The 16,134-nt window shown below is 37.1% G+C and overlaps 1 protein-coding gene across 1 annotated transcript in view; it reads right to left on the bottom strand.

Annotated features, from left to right (window-relative positions):
- The window catches only part of wupA (wings up A), a 187,420-nt gene that overhangs the window by 137,603 nt on the left and 33,683 nt on the right, over nt 1-16,134 (bottom strand). Inside the window, exon 2 of the mRNA XM_069819299.1 lies at nt 11,809-11,850. Within this exon, the coding sequence (XP_069675400.1) occupies nt 11,809-11,823 (15 nt within the window). The 5' untranslated portion in view covers nt 11,824-11,850. The remainder of the gene's footprint in view (nt 1-11,808; nt 11,851-16,134) is intronic.

A 16,134-nucleotide genomic window follows, 5' to 3' on the forward strand; every position in this document is an offset into this window, starting at 1 on the left:
TCTTCCGAGGTTTTCCCCAGCCGTGGGACTGAAGCCGGATGGTCTATGGCGAGTCCTCGGTATCAACACCTTTGATTTAGAATAACTCTTCTCGGGTTCTCAGCCAGGTGAGTTGGAGATTAGCTTCCTCTCTCCCTTCTGAGATCTGTCACCTACGTAAGACGTTCCTACAGAACAACTTCGGCAACAGGGAAATCGGCTTGGCCCTCAGAAGGGCCGAGGAACAAGAGGAGACAAAGATCATGGCATATATCCCGTTCTACGGCCCCATCTCGGGCAAAATTAGCAGAATGCTAAGAAAACACGGGATTAAAACTATCCATAAGCCGCCCACAAAGATCCAGAACTTGCTGAGACCAGTTAAGGACGACCTTGGTCTCAGGACACCTGGTGTCTACAGAATACCTTGTGAGTGTGGGAAATGCTACATCGGGCAGACGGGACGAACTATTATGGAACGCTGCAAGGAACACCAACGCAGCATAAGACTATATTATCCTGATAAGTCTGCAGTAGCCCAACACAGCCTAGAAACTGGCCACAAGATAGATTTCAGCGCCACCACCATCTTGGACAAGACATCAGGTTACTGGGACTTAGTTATCAAGGAAGCCATCGAAATCCAGCTAGATGGCAATAATTTCAACAGAGACGGGGGTCTACAGCTGAGTACGGCATGGAAACCTGCCATCAATACGCTTAGACCACCAGCACACAGCAGACAGTCGGGACCAGCAAGTGGCTCCTGACTGGCTGACGTGTCCACCAACCAGAAAGCGCCTGGCGGTCGGGACTAGGAACTAGCTCCTGATTGGCCCGCAGCGGGAAGCCCTACTTTTGCATATATACCGGCTAGACGTGGGGACCCAAGACAAGGACTGTACTGAAAATACTCAATCACACAAAAAGCGGCAACAACCCACTATACATAGAGCGACTAATGAAACAGTACCGACTCGACATCCAAACCCCACGACAGTTCTGGGCACACACTACCAAGACAACAACACTCACATTCCCCACGATTGACGACGCGGAGAAGTTCGCTAGGGCAATTCCCCTGTACAACTTCGGCCCGTCCGCAGAAATCAACATTACGTCGCCCAGTGAAACAAGACAGAAACAGACCAGAAATAAAGAGATCAGTGTCGTCATGAAAAATGTCGACACGCTGATCTCTGAGGACGAACTAATGCAGATCCTGGCTGTAACTCATCCAGGCATCACACGCATTAAGAGAATTATCTCCGCACAGACTGACAAACCCACCAACTTAGTTAGAATATTCACAAAAGACATCACCACAGCAGACAAATTACTAGAAGGAATTAAACTTGCAGGACGGTACTACAGAGTAGAGCCATCACACGAGACAATCTTCCACCGACCGTGCCTTAACTGTGCACAATACGGCCATACAAGGACAAACTGCGACAAGCCCAAGACTTGTTTTAAGTGCGGCAAAAATCCCGACCTTTGCAACCACAACCGCCTATCCCAGATTAGGTATTGCGCCACGTGCAACAGCGACACCCATTATACGGGCCAAGCTCGCTGTCCAAAATATCCAAGGACTAATCTCATAACCTCCACCGATCCCACGCATGTCCCCATAGACACCCACAAACCAATACCGAAACCTATACCCAAACCATCACAGTCCGTCTTCAAACCAACACTTCCCAAACCCGAATTGTCTTATGCGGATGCAGCTAAGACTATGACAACCAAGACAACCACTACAGACGATCCACAGACAGACAAAACAACCACGGAACAGCTGGTCGAGGGGGTTCTACATTCTGCTATGCAGAAAATAGAATCCTACATTGACCGGCAACTAAACAGACTACAGGACGAAATAGTGACATTCACTATTTCCTTACTCACTACAGACACAAACCCCACGAAACGACACACGACACTTGCCACAGCCAACCAGGCAGCCAGACGGCTTCTACGGAAACGAGTAGCCCACCACTTTGTTGGTAACAGGTTACGAGTCTCCCTAGCGCCACTACAAAAACGTGACTAGGACAGAACTGACCAGAGCACTGGACTCTCCACCTCTCATTAACATCTGCGGGGCATGGTGCTAACTTCACTTCATTCATTCACTCACAATTCAACTGATAGCGTGCACATTTTTCATATAATCATTTACAGGGGAAATACACTACGGTTAGATGAGAGGGCAAACGGCTTATAGCTGGGTACCTCGATCTAAAGTTAGCGAATTGCATGTCGAGGAACCAATGGAGGCATGGGATGCTTACCCTGCCTGCCATTTTAAACATCATTCATTCTTTCTTCGTCCCCTTTCATTCGTTTCGTTTTCGTCCCACATCACTTCGTCCCTGAAGAAGATGGCAGAGCTAGCCGTCGAAAGCTTGGAAGCTAATCTCCAACTCACCTGGCTGAGAACCCGAGAAGAGTTATTCTACATCAAACGCCGGGAAAGCCTCAAGTCATACACCTTTGATTTGATTACCTGGTTGGGTTTTTCCGAGGTTTTCCCCAACCAAAAGGCAAATGCCGGGTAATCTTTTGGCGAATCCTCGGACCTCACCTCATCGACACTACATCTCGCCAAAATATTGTAAAAAATTGCACAAAATTGTAAAAATTGTAGAAAAATACTAAATTGTAAAACTGTGAACATTTGTAAAAATTGTAATTGTAATATTGTTAAATTTTGACTTGTTCCACATCTTAAAACTTCATTGCTCATGTAAGATCTATGGGATAGAATGAATGAATGAATCAATCAATCAATCAACCAGGTAACTTTCCCTAACCGAGATTCGAACCCCGGCCACCTCGTTTCGCAGTCAGACTCACTAACCGTTACTCCACAGGTGTGGACTGCATCAACTTACGAGCCATGAAAATGCGAATAATCTCATGATTTTAAAACTGATTCAACAATGTTATATTGTATCATTACATGCAAGAGTGACATGTCTAACAAGTTGAGACGGTGTCGGGTGGAGTTCCCGGGTAGCTCAGTTGGCAGAGCGCTGGTACGTTCAACCAGAGGTCCCGGGGTCGATACCCGGCCCCGGAACAATTTCTCCCTTGAAATTATTCAAATCTGCTTTACAGGGAGCCTTACCTGAAAGACTAGATTTGCATGTCTAACATGCTACGAATTTTACTACTGACTCATTTTTGTAATTGGGTTTACTTGACGATATGCTGGAAACATTGTTATGTCATGTAATGGTAGGCCTACTCATGACATGACACGACTTTTTTTTTTTTACCCACGACTTAACCTAAAGCTAAGGTCCTAACTCTGCCTACAATCATTCATAACTTTTCACTGTTGTTGAAAGTTAAACAATTACATTTAAAAGGCTCCCCCAAACAGACGCGATACGGAATGCGTTACGATAGCGTTACGATTTTGCGATACATGTTTTCATTGCGTTCAATGATTGTGTTCACACACGCGATTATCGTAATAAGCGTTATTATCGCAGCAAGTAGAACGCGACGATTTTGCGTTCTATTCTCCCGGAGATGTAGATCGCGAGAACGCCACGCGTTTATTTTGATGCTGGGTTGAAGTGTGTCATTTATGGATTCATCTTCAAAGGAAGAGGAACTTCTCTTTCTTGGATGAGAATCGTCGCAGGCAAAGCAGGTGCAGGTAAGTCCATGGTAGTCATGTATGGTTAAGATAAATAATATAAAAAGGTATAAAGTGATGATTTAGCTTTTCTTTGCCAAGAACGTGAAATAAATAACAAGTATACGCCTACTCGATTATAAACTTTTTTTTTTAATTTGCTCTTTTTGTTGCAGGAGGTTGTGGATTCACGAGTTAAATGCCACAAGGGAAAAAAAAGATTAATTTTATACCTTAGTTCAACAACTAACCTTAGCATTCTCCTAACCTTGAAGAGCCTACTAGTAAAGAATTTCAATGTTTAGAGTACCCATAAAATAACGAACTTTAATGTAAAGTAAATTCAGTAGTAATTTATTCTAAACATACCTACGTCTAATGATTTACTTACATAAGTATATCTAGAGTGTGGTAAGATATTGAAAGTAATAAAACTCCGACAAACAAATTACATAACTTTTTGTTTCCACATACTTCATTAATTTTATATTTCTGCACAATTATTTATAATATTGTACAAGCATTTTGCAATTTGCACAAATATATATTTTTTCATTTGTGCATTTTTGCGACAGTTATTTATTTTCTACCTTAAACCCCGCGTAAGTCTACAAGTCAGTACGACATCAAATTATAAATAAATAATTGCACTTATTGTTTACATCTAACATTGTAGCTATCTCCTTCCATTTCTTCTCCTTTTCCATGCCACGGATTTTCCTTTACGAACTCAATAAAAAATTCCACGTTCGTTTACAAGTAATCCGAAATCGCAATCTGTGAGCACAAGTGATATACACCTGCTGAAGGTAACTGGTCTTTGCGCTGTGGCTGGAAAACTAAAATCCGCATATGTGATCACCCATTACGATACTCTGATTGACTGGGGACGATAGAATATCGCGGACGCGCCAGTTTGGGCACCTCTTCGCGATAGTGCGATATTGCGTTATCGCGAAATCGTAACGCTATCGTAACGCATTCCGTATCGCGTCTGTTTGGGGAGGCCATCTCAAATTTTTGGTTATTTCATTTGACTTGGGAAAACCGGAACATCCAAGCGTTCCGACCGAGGGCGGAAGTAAACTACACACACTTTTCAGATATATTCTTTCCCATGCCTTTGCTGTACATTTGTGGCATGTAATCTGCACACACAACAAAACCTAGGTAGTAAGGGTCGTATGTAAACTGCACACACAGCAAGACTCGGGTTATTTTTTTTAAATAAATGATACATAAATCGAACGCAATGTCAACCAATGTTACAAGCGATAAACACAATTGGCAATAATTATTGTAATGGAAGGAGAGAGGTACTGTATGAATTAGACTGACTCGGATAGTTACACAGCAGTTCAACATGCCAAATACATGAACACAGTTGTTTATAAATGCTATCTATGCTGCAATAAGTGTCGTATGGAGTGAAGCCAATGTCATTGGATGTACATTCCACCTAAGTCAATCTTGGCTTCGTCAGATTAAAAAAATATGGTTTAATAAGCAAATATAAAAGTGATTCTGAAATCGGCAGGTGGTTAAAATTTGTATTCGCTCTACCATTTTTAGACCTACATGAGGATGGCGACTGTTTTGTATCTGATTTAGTGGCCATTAAGCCACAAGATGAAAAGCTAGATAACTTTTGTGACTATTTATTTTAGTAGACAGCTATGTAGACGATGACGCTACCTTTCCTCCTTCAATCTGGACAGCTAAAACAGAAAGCTTGCAGCGTACAACTAATTAAAGTCTGTGAGTATTTTCATAGTAGATTCAACAAGATATTTTACTCTGCTCATCCTGATATTTATACTTTTACGAACAGGTTAATTGAATTTCAAATATACATATACGTGAAAATTCGGGAGATATCTACTGCAGCAAAAATTAAAAATAAGGCTCCTTAAAGAAGAAAGAATCTATGGAGAGAAATTTAAAAGATTTTACTGAGAAGCATGTATCCCGATTGGAATTCATTAAGCGAACAAAATACCTCCTACCAATATAAATTATTGGTTAATATGTTAATATTGCAGTAGGAGTATCTTCAAAGGAAATACATGCCATTATAGCTCTGTGTGCAATTTACATCCTGTTTTTATTACCTGGGTTGTTTGAGTGTGCAGATTACATATCTAAAATCGGTGTGTGCAAACTACATATGTGTAAATTACCTTCTTTTAGGTCATATACCTGAAACGTGTGTGCAGTTTACCGCTCCCGCCGACCGAACCTGGCGGGACAAAGGGAACATGACTGAAAACCGGAATTTCCGGGTCAAATCAGGACGTCTGGTCACTCTACCGTAGGTTTAGTGTAAAACTGGCCTATGTGCATTGACGTCTCGGTAAAATTTGAAAATATTTTGTCTATTTTATGACGTTAATTGTGTATCATGTAGTAGACCTTTGTGTAGAATCGTAGTCTTTGCACATTGCTTCAAATCTACGTTGTATAATTTATCTAAGTATTTTTGGACTATGATATATTTTACATCGTGTTCCTAGGCATAGGAATGTTTCATTTAATATTATTCGCACAGTCATGTAGTGCGATTAGATACACAGGTCTAGTTCATGCCATACAAATCCCTCGATGTGCAGACCCTTGTAGCGTCAGGGATGCCGCAGTCCTGTTGCACTGTCCTGTTAGTTCTAGGATAGGAATCGGGTGGTAAACACGTGATGTTCATATAGCCTTTTACATGTTTCCAGAAAAATATCTTCTACGTAAGAAATAAATTAAAAAACAGTTATCTCGAAAATTTTAATGCCATTAAATATAAAATATGATTTGTCTAATCATAGGCCTACTTTCATTTTTTCTCTGTTATTAATATTACAATTTGTGTGTAATTACTAGGCTTAATATAATTAATCACTGAGTAACTATCTTTTACTGCATAGTGTAGCTTGTACTGTTAAGTTAAACGCATTATTTGAATCTTTACTATCTTGTAAAATCATTTTCTTGCATCTATTTTGGTCATTATATTGTATTTCACATTGTTTATAGTTAGTTCTAGTTGAGTGGAAGACAAGGCCTAAAGGTGTTAACTCTACCAGATGAATAAATAACTTAACCTAACGTAACCTAACCTAAATTATGAGAAGATATTAATTTTTGATCCTACAGGATTCTCTGTTTTGATTGCTTACTTATTTACTGGCTTTTAAGGAACCCGGAGGTTCATTGCTGCTCTCACATAAGCCCGCCATTGGTCCCTATCCTGAGCAAGATTAATCCAGTCTCTACCATCATATCCTACTTCCCTCAAATCCATTTTAATATTATCTTCCCATCTACGTCTCGGTATCCCCAAAGGTCTTTTTCCCTCCGGCCTCCCGACTAACACTCTATATGCATTTCTGGATTCGCCCATACGTGCTACATGCCCTGCCCATCGCAAACGTCTGGATTTAATGTTCCTAATTATGTCAGGTGAAGAATAGAATGCATGCAGTTCTGTGTTGTGTAACTTTCTCCATTCTCCTGTAACTTCATCCCTCTTAGCTTCAAATATTTTCCTAAGCACCTTATTCTCAAACACCCTTAACCTATGTTCCTCTCTCAAAGTGAGAGTCCAAGTTTCACAACCATAAAGAACAATCGGTAATATAACTGTTTTATAAATTCTAACTTTCAGATTTTTTGACAGCAAAATGGATGATAAAAACTTCTCAACCGAATAATAATAATATTGATTAATATTTTTTAATAACGGAGAAAAATTCGCTCAGTGTTAGACAACATAGTGCGTAGAACTGGAGATCCTGAGTTCGATCCCCGGCGCCGGAGCGAATTTTTCTCCGTTATTAATAAATAATAATTACAACACAGAATTCTGTAGAAACAAAAATTAATAATATCATCACAAATATCATTCGCCTAACAGTACATAACTGTTGGTTCCCGGCCTCCCAAGTCACTCATATGAGTACGTTCCTGTAACATGTCGAACATGGGGTAGGCCAAAAGGGATAAAAACCAAAGAAGAAAAGTTCGATCCGGTGCCGTGGATTGCGCTTCGGCGTAGCTCAGTGGTAGAGCACTCAGTACGTAGAACTGAGGGTTCTGTGTTCGATCCCCAGCGCGGAAAGAATTTTTCCCTCGTTATTAATAAATACTAACCTAACCTGACCTAACTAGTGAATACAATGGCTGTTATGAGATCTGTATTTTATTAAAACCAATAAACTTAACTTTGTCAACTACCTATACAATTGCTTCTTAAGTCCAAAACGAGTGTGCTTGTTGTATGCTACATTCATGCAAATTTTTACTTTTTATTTGGGTTATTTTAGGCACAGTAGCTTTAACTATGAGTCATACCGCGACTGTCTGCTGGGAAAGGTACACTCTGTACATTTTGTTCCCATGTGCCAGTCACTGTATAGGTTACAAGTGTGGATTTAGGTCTAGCGAAACGATGTACAGATCTATCTTCGTTGTCCTGGAAGTTGAAACCAATCGACATTTGCCTTTTGAAATTAATAGATTCCTAGTTATTTCATGGTCGAGAAAACTACTAAAATCTCCGATCTGAATAGCCGACACTGGGCTTTGAACCCAGGACTCCCCGAATGCCAGTCTAGTGTTTTACCACTGAGCCACCATACTCGGCATTTCTATTGCATTATCATGTATTTGGCATACAGATGATCCAAAGCTCATACGATTTAATACCGTTATATAAAAGACTGTAACAACTAATAAGCGTACATCACGTGTTTTAGGTGACGTCACAGGATAATGGGAGGAGTCGTAGGTTTCGGTACTGAAATAAGGAAAGAAAGGAGAGAGAAATAGAAATCAGTATCATGGGTAATAACATAACTGTCATGAAAATTGTTTTCTTTTTGTTATTGTATGGAATGGACAGGATTCCTATTTGTATTAGAGTGATAACAAATTAATGAAGTTCAAAATACAACTTTACTACTTGTAGGTAAGTGGTAAAAAGGAAGTCTCATAGGCCTGTCGAAAATTAGAAAACTTCTACAATGTCTACTTACAGTCCTGACCTATTACCGAATAATATCCGCATTATATCATAAAAGGGTTTACTACAATAAATTAAGAGTTATGGTTCTATTTCAGAGGTTTGAAATATCTATACAGTTTTCATTCTTAGGAAAAAAAAAACTCCCTTTCTCGCACTCAAGTTAGAATACTTTTTGAAATAGTACTTACTTACTTACTTACTTACAAATGGCTATTAAGGAACCCGAAGGTTCATTGCCGCCCTCACATAAACCCGCCATCGGTCCCTATCCTGTGCAAGATTAATCCAGTCTCTATCATCATATCCCACCTCCCTCAAATCCATTTTAATATTATCCTCCCATCTACGTCTCGGCCTCCCAAAAGGTCTTTTTCCCTCCGGTCTCCCAACCAACACTCTATATGCATTTCTGGATTCGCCCATACGTGCTACATGCCCTGCCCATCTCAAACGTCTGGATTTAATGTTCCTAATTATGTCAGGTGAAGAATACAATGCGTGCAGTTCTGTGTTGTGTAACTTTCTCCATTCTCCTGTAACTTCATCCCGCTTAGCCCCAAATATTTTCCTAAGCACCTTACTCTCAAACACCCTTAACCTATGTTCCTCTCAGAGTGAGAGGCCAAGTTTCACAACCATACAGAACAACCGGTAATATAACTGTTTTATAAATTCTAACTTTCAGATTTTTTGACAGCAGACTAGATGATAAAAGCTTCTCAACCGAATAATAATACGCATTTCCCATATTTATTCTGCGTTTAATTTCCTCCCGAGTGTCATTTATATTTGTTACTGTTGCTCCAAGATATTTGAATTTTTCCACCCCTTCGAAGGATAAATCTCCAATTTTTATATTTCCATTTCGTACAATATTCTGGTCACGAGACATAATCATATAATTTGTCTTTTCGGGATTTACTTCCAAACCGATCGCTTTACTTGCTCCCAGTAAAATTCCCGTGTTTTCCCTAATCGTTTGTGGATTTTCTCCTAACAAATTCACGTCATCCACATAGACAAGAAGCTGATGTGAAATAGTGCTATAGGAAATAATTTCAATACAAAGAGGAATGTTTCATTCCTTCATCATCAGACCTGAGAAACTTCCTTAGTGAATCCACTCGTACTTAATTTCTAACATAATATTCACACATTAAATATACAAATGGAGATAACTAAGTAACTACTTTATTTTATTCAGGAAAAATAATATAGGCTAAATAGTAATGCTAATATACCACAGAAAGTAAATTTTTCTGTTAAGCTTCTCAATTTTTATCATATAAATCAGTGTTGCCAACTGGATTTTTAAATACCCGCTAAGATATAATGCAGAAACCTCTAAATTGCTATATTATCAACAGTAATCTCACTAGAGGTTTTGATTTATCTAGAGAAAATCAAAACTCGAGTGGGATTTAATTGACTATTACACGATTAGAAGAAAGTATATAAAGATTAGAAGTAACAAAGTACTCCAATACAATAAAATATTAATTGGCTTACGAAAATACAACTGTCTTCAAATGTATTATTGTATCATCTCAACATTACGCTAAATGGCAGTAGTGTGTTAAGATTGGCTGTTTTCTTGTTATTAATCTTCATTGAACTCTGTGGATGGTTTCTAGTCAAGGAGGCTTTGTTGATTCAGTTTCATTTTTATTAAAACATTTGCATTCCACTTCAAACATCCGGATCCCAGTAATCAACGTCACTTGACAGATTATTTTCAATAAATCTTAGTATTAAACAATCTCTGATACGTGTCTATCCATAATATCATATAGCAGAAGCTATGAGAAACATAACTAAATAATATAAACAAGTGTTAGAAAAGTTTTGATTAGGGATGATTATATAAACAAGAAACGTTTTAATTAACGACGATAAAATAAAAAATAAATATGAATAATTTTAAAAGAAACAATTATTGAAAGTACGATTTTCAAATTTGAATGTTTTAGTGGTTGGTGGTTCAGTTAATGTTATATTGGAAGTGTGCGTAAAAGAAGTGAACTCTTTGATGTACATGCTGTATCCCTCAACTTATTGAGAATTTCCGAATGGTGTTCTTCATATATGATCAGTGATCTTTATTAATTCTTGTTCTTGAATGCCAATCGAGTCATATTTGAAAGTGCTGTGCATCGACTGGAGTGGTTTGTAATTTTCTGTTTTTTGACGTCTAGACCAGTGCAGTTTGAAATGTTGGCAAACAAAGAAACAAATGCTAGGGTAGTGATAAAAATAAACAAATGCTAGGGACGAGATAAAATTAAACAAATGCTAGGACGCGATAAAATTGTGCGATAAGCAGCCATGATTGGTTGAAAGACGTCCTTTCGTATCGTTTTATTGGTCAAAGTAGTGTGACGTAGTGAAAGTGTAATAGTCAATATAAAATAGGCTTATTTTACCCCTGTGAGTGTTAAAAAAAAACCTATAATTTTACCTGCTAAACTAACACTTAAAAACGCTAGATTTAGCGGGAAAACAGTTGAATTGGCAACATTGATATAAGTACTGAGGAAGCTAATAATTATATTGGTCTTTTGTTAACATAAAAAGTCCACAATCTGTGTTCAAATTCACTACTGTAAACATAATAAAATAGCAGAATTATTTATTCCATGAAAAGTCCGTTCACAAGTAGCCTATAATTTCAAATCTGGTAACCCTCGTTTTTATAATAGGAGAATTTAATGGTTACAAAACAAGGTTATTCAAGTGGCAGTGAAAAAATCGACACTGGTATGGGAACTGTTCAGAAAAGTGTCCACAAAACATTCCGGGTTAAAATTGGACCAAAACTTTATAAAATGTTTAAAACATATTATAGTTCACAAAATTTTGATTCACAAAAAGAAGATGTCACGTAAAGAATGGTGATCATTAATCGTCGGTGGTATAAATTGAATGAATTCTTCTATGAAAAGGATAGACATGGATTTTTAATAAATTTGAATGCTGCAATTTCGGATAATGGATGGATTCTACTGAATCTGATTAAAAATTAATTTATAATAACTAAAATGCACGTATTCTTCTGCAATGTCAATAATAATTACCTGAATATAAACACCAAGTTGTTCCACGCCTCATAATAAATTCAACTTCAATATTCAGAATTCAGCAGATTTTCAGGTACTCACCTCACCTCATCGTCCGCCATGGTGATGAATTTCCTGGGATCTGGGATCTGCAACAAAAATAATGTTTTATAAGCCTTATAATCAGTATATAAAGAGTAGACAGCAACAAATTATTTAATATTTTAGCACATGATGGTATTCCAAATCAATTAATAACAGCTATTTACAATATTTATAATAATAATAATCATATACAGGTTAGGATTGAAAACAAACATTCAGAATGGAAAGGAATGAATCAAGGAGTGAGACAGGGTTGTAGTTTATCTCCTCTATTATTTATTATATACATGAATCACATTATTAAGGAATGGATATTGAAACCACATGGAAGTATACCGATAAGTCGTTTGTCCCAGATAGATACCTTATTATTTGCTGATGACATTGTGTTTATGGCAACTTCAGAAGATAATTTATAACGTTTGGTTTATAACTTTAATCAAATGGCAGAAAGTTTCAATATGGAAATTTCAACTGACAATCTAAAGTGATGGCTTTTTTTGGAAAGGAACCAGTCCGTAGCAAAATTTGCATCAATAGTAAGATCATCGAACAAGTAAAAAATTGTAGTTATCTCGGTTACCAAATTTCATATGAAAAAGAAAAGGATTTGAATGAGAAAATTATTAGATTCAACAGAGCAATGGGGATAATTAATCAGATATTCAAACCAACCTTAGTAAAAAAACACACGCGCACCAGAATTTATAAAACATTGGCCAGACCTATACTCTGTTTTGGTAGCGAAGCTTGGACGATTCGTAATATTGATTCACAAAGATTAACGGCGGCAGAAATGAGATTTATGCGTCGTACAGCGGGATACACGAGAATGGATCACATTAGAAATTTTGACATTATGAAAGAACTGTAGATTGAACCGATTACGGAATACTTACAGAAATACAGACAAAACTGGAGATCACATGTGATCAGAATGCCTCGTTCTAGAATTCCACGCCAAATTTTAAATTACCATCCTGGGCAAGAGATCCTTGGGCAGACCGTTCAAACGTTGGCAAGAGACCGTAACGGGCCACTAGGCTCAATACATGCAAGGATGATGATGATGAGGATGATGATGATGATGATGATGTAGAGGTAGGCTATATTTGGTACAGAGTTGATCTTCTAATATTCTGAATAACAGTGATATAACGTAAGGGAAAACATTTGAGTCCATGTCACAGATGTTTACAGCATTCTTGAAAGTTCTGTATGTATAAAAAATAAGAGAAATGGCGCCATTGGTCAAGGTAATGGACGCTTTATACATAGCGGGTTTAAATTTGATCCGAGATTTATTAAGGTTATGGATCTGTGAAATTTCTAGCTTTTACATTTTTACACCAATTAATCTGTAACGTTTACCACACACTGCTTATAATGTGGATATGCAATTCACAAATTTTGACTTGTATATTCGAATTAGTTTACTTATAATTAATTTTTGTTGTTTTTGCAATACTGAATTATAATTGTCCCAATTTTCAAAGTTCACATTAAAGGACCCACCCCGAGTATTCCATAGTATCGATTATATATTGTATAGTTTCGATTATTATATCAAGTATACCATCTTAACAAAACTAAAGCATACTACAAACATATGTATCATTTAATGAAACCAACAACAATGAAATTAAGCGCATATTAGTCACCTTTGTTATACAATATATTATATTTTATTCAAAATAAAGTTAAAGAAACAAACCAAAGCTAAACTTAAAACTTAAAATATTTTACCACAAATTCAATATGTTCCACGTAAAATACTAATTTTACTCCATTTATGCTGCATTTTTAGTCCTAGGAAAATACCAGTGTTTCCAAAAACACATTTTTACTAGTATTTTCCCTGGACCAAAAAATTTAAATAAAAAATTGTTGTAAACATTATCATGGAGATGTTCAGTTTCATTTTCTCCGTTATCCAAGTGATTTCACAAAGTACTACGATACGGCGTTCCTGTGTTTGTCATGTAATACTTGTAATTTCCGATGACATCTCTACATGATTGCATCTCGTTTACTTTTACATTTCTTCAAACTCATTCCGGAATTACAAGTTTCACAGAACATTTCACTCTTAAATAAACCACAATCACATAAAAAAACCATAGAACATATCTGTATTCATGGGTAAGGCAAGTAAAAACGTTCTCTTTATAATTCCATAATTTCAAATTATAGGCTTACATTTTAAGCCAACAGGAAGAATTTGATCCACTTCTTTTTTATATTCAACTATAGCATTCAAAATTTCCGCCATGATTAAAATCAAACTAATTTACAACAATGTTCGTTGGTTGGGAACATAATAAAAACTATATATATCGATAATTTAATTGATCGAAACGCTACTTCCGTTGACCCTTTTTTTGTGGCTTTGCATATTCTTATATTTAGGGTGGGTCTTATAATGCATCTGTTCCTGTTTTTTTTAATTTATATTTAATTTATTCCCGATAGATGTATGTAAAATATGACACATACTTTTAATATTTTTCCAATTACTTTTTGAAAAAAAAATATATATTCACCCTTTTAGTTGTTAATTTTTCTATTTTTTTTTTTTAACTTATCACAATCTCAACATGTGCTGATTTGAATACTTTCAATAGCAGAAGAAAACACATGTGTCAGTTTACTTCACATGCTTTTGTGGACTTCTGTGCAAAATGTTACTGAGATTAGAGAAAAAATGCATTCAGTAGAGCATTTTGAATGTTACAAAATGTTGAAAAATTGGAAAATCGAGAAAACGAATAGGCCTAAGTCTGTTAAAGTACAGTATGTAGCCTATATGATATACACTACCGGTCAAAAGTTTTCGATCACCTATCACAACTATGGATTTGTGGTTAAAGCAGGGATTTCGTTTTGAATGTTCTATCATATCATAATGACAGTACCTATATAGTTGTTTTCATAGCTGATCGAAAACTTTTGACCGATAGTGTACTATTAATATCCCTCCTTTCTATACAGATCTATTACACACATTTCTTAAAACCCCGGAAAAACCTCAACCAAATAATTCGCCCCAACCGGAATTCAAACCCGGGCCACCTGGGATCCGTTTGTACTTTGGTCTTATGTTATGTGATTAAAATGAACTCTAAAAAGCTAATAAATTTAATATTTCTGGAGACAAAGTCATAAGCCACTTCTACAATTACCTACATGCTTGTAATATTTTTTTCATAATAATTAAATAGTGTAAATAATAAAACAATATTTGCTTCTGTAAAATACTTCAGAAAATATCAGAGAATATGCCTTAAAGACTTGAAACTCATATTAGACTATTCTGATTTTAGCACCATTCCAAAGTTTTAAAATGCTTTCCTGTAAAATTATGACTTTGTGGCTTGTGACTGTCTCTGACGCAACGCCTCAATTTCATATTATGTCGGCTTATTCTACAAACTACAGAGTCTGGACACACAGGCAAAGATAAGATTACAGGCTTTCTAAACTTTCTGAATTCCTTATTTACTCTTTCTCTTTCTTTTCTGATTCCTTTCTTTCCTCTTTCATTTCGACTCTACATTTTAATTTCGTTACTGTTTTTTTCCACTATATATTCTATCCCCCTTCCTCCTTATCGCCTTCCCTTTCTTCCTATCCCCTTCCCATCCTTCCTTTCTTATTTCCTTCCTATCCTCCTTTTTTCCTATTTATCCCATTTCCTTTCTTCTTCACTTCCTATCCCCTTCTCTTCCTTCTTTTCTTCTTCCCTTACTTTCTCTTTCCTTCCTTTCTTCCTTCTCTTCCTTCGTTCTTCCCTTCCTTCTTCCCTTTTTCACTTCCTATCCCCTTCTCTTCCTTCCTTCTTCCCTTCCCTCCCTTCCTTACTTCCCTTCTTCACTTCCTTTCTTCCTTCTTCCCTTCCTTTCTTCCTTCTTCCCTTCCTTTCTTCCTTCTTTCCTTCCTTTCTTCCCTTCCTTCCTTCCTCCCTTCCTTTCTTTCTTCCTTCTTCCCTCCCTCCCTTCCTTTCTTTCTTCCTTCCTTCTTACTTCCTTTCTTCCCTTCCTTCCTCCCTTCCTCCCTTCCTTTCTTCCTTCTTCCCTTCCTTTCTTCCTTTCCTTTCTTCCTTCTTCCCCACCTTTCTTCCTTCTTTCCTTCTTCCCTTCCTTTCTTCCTTCTTCCCTTCCTTCCTTTCTTCCCTTCCTTCTTCCCTTCCCTTCCTTCTTCTCTTCCTTTCTTCCTTCTTCCTTTCCTTCCTTCTTCCCTTCCTTTCTTCCTTCTTCCCTTCCTTTCTTCCTTTCTTCCCTTCTTCCCTTCCTTCCTTTCTTCCTTCTTCCCTTCCTTCCTTTCTTCCT

Source organism: Periplaneta americana, chromosome 2 (genome assembly GCF_040183065.1).
Source record: "Periplaneta americana isolate PAMFEO1 chromosome 2, P.americana_PAMFEO1_priV1, whole genome shotgun sequence".
NCBI lineage: Eukaryota > Metazoa > Arthropoda > Insecta > Blattodea > Blattidae > Periplaneta > Periplaneta americana.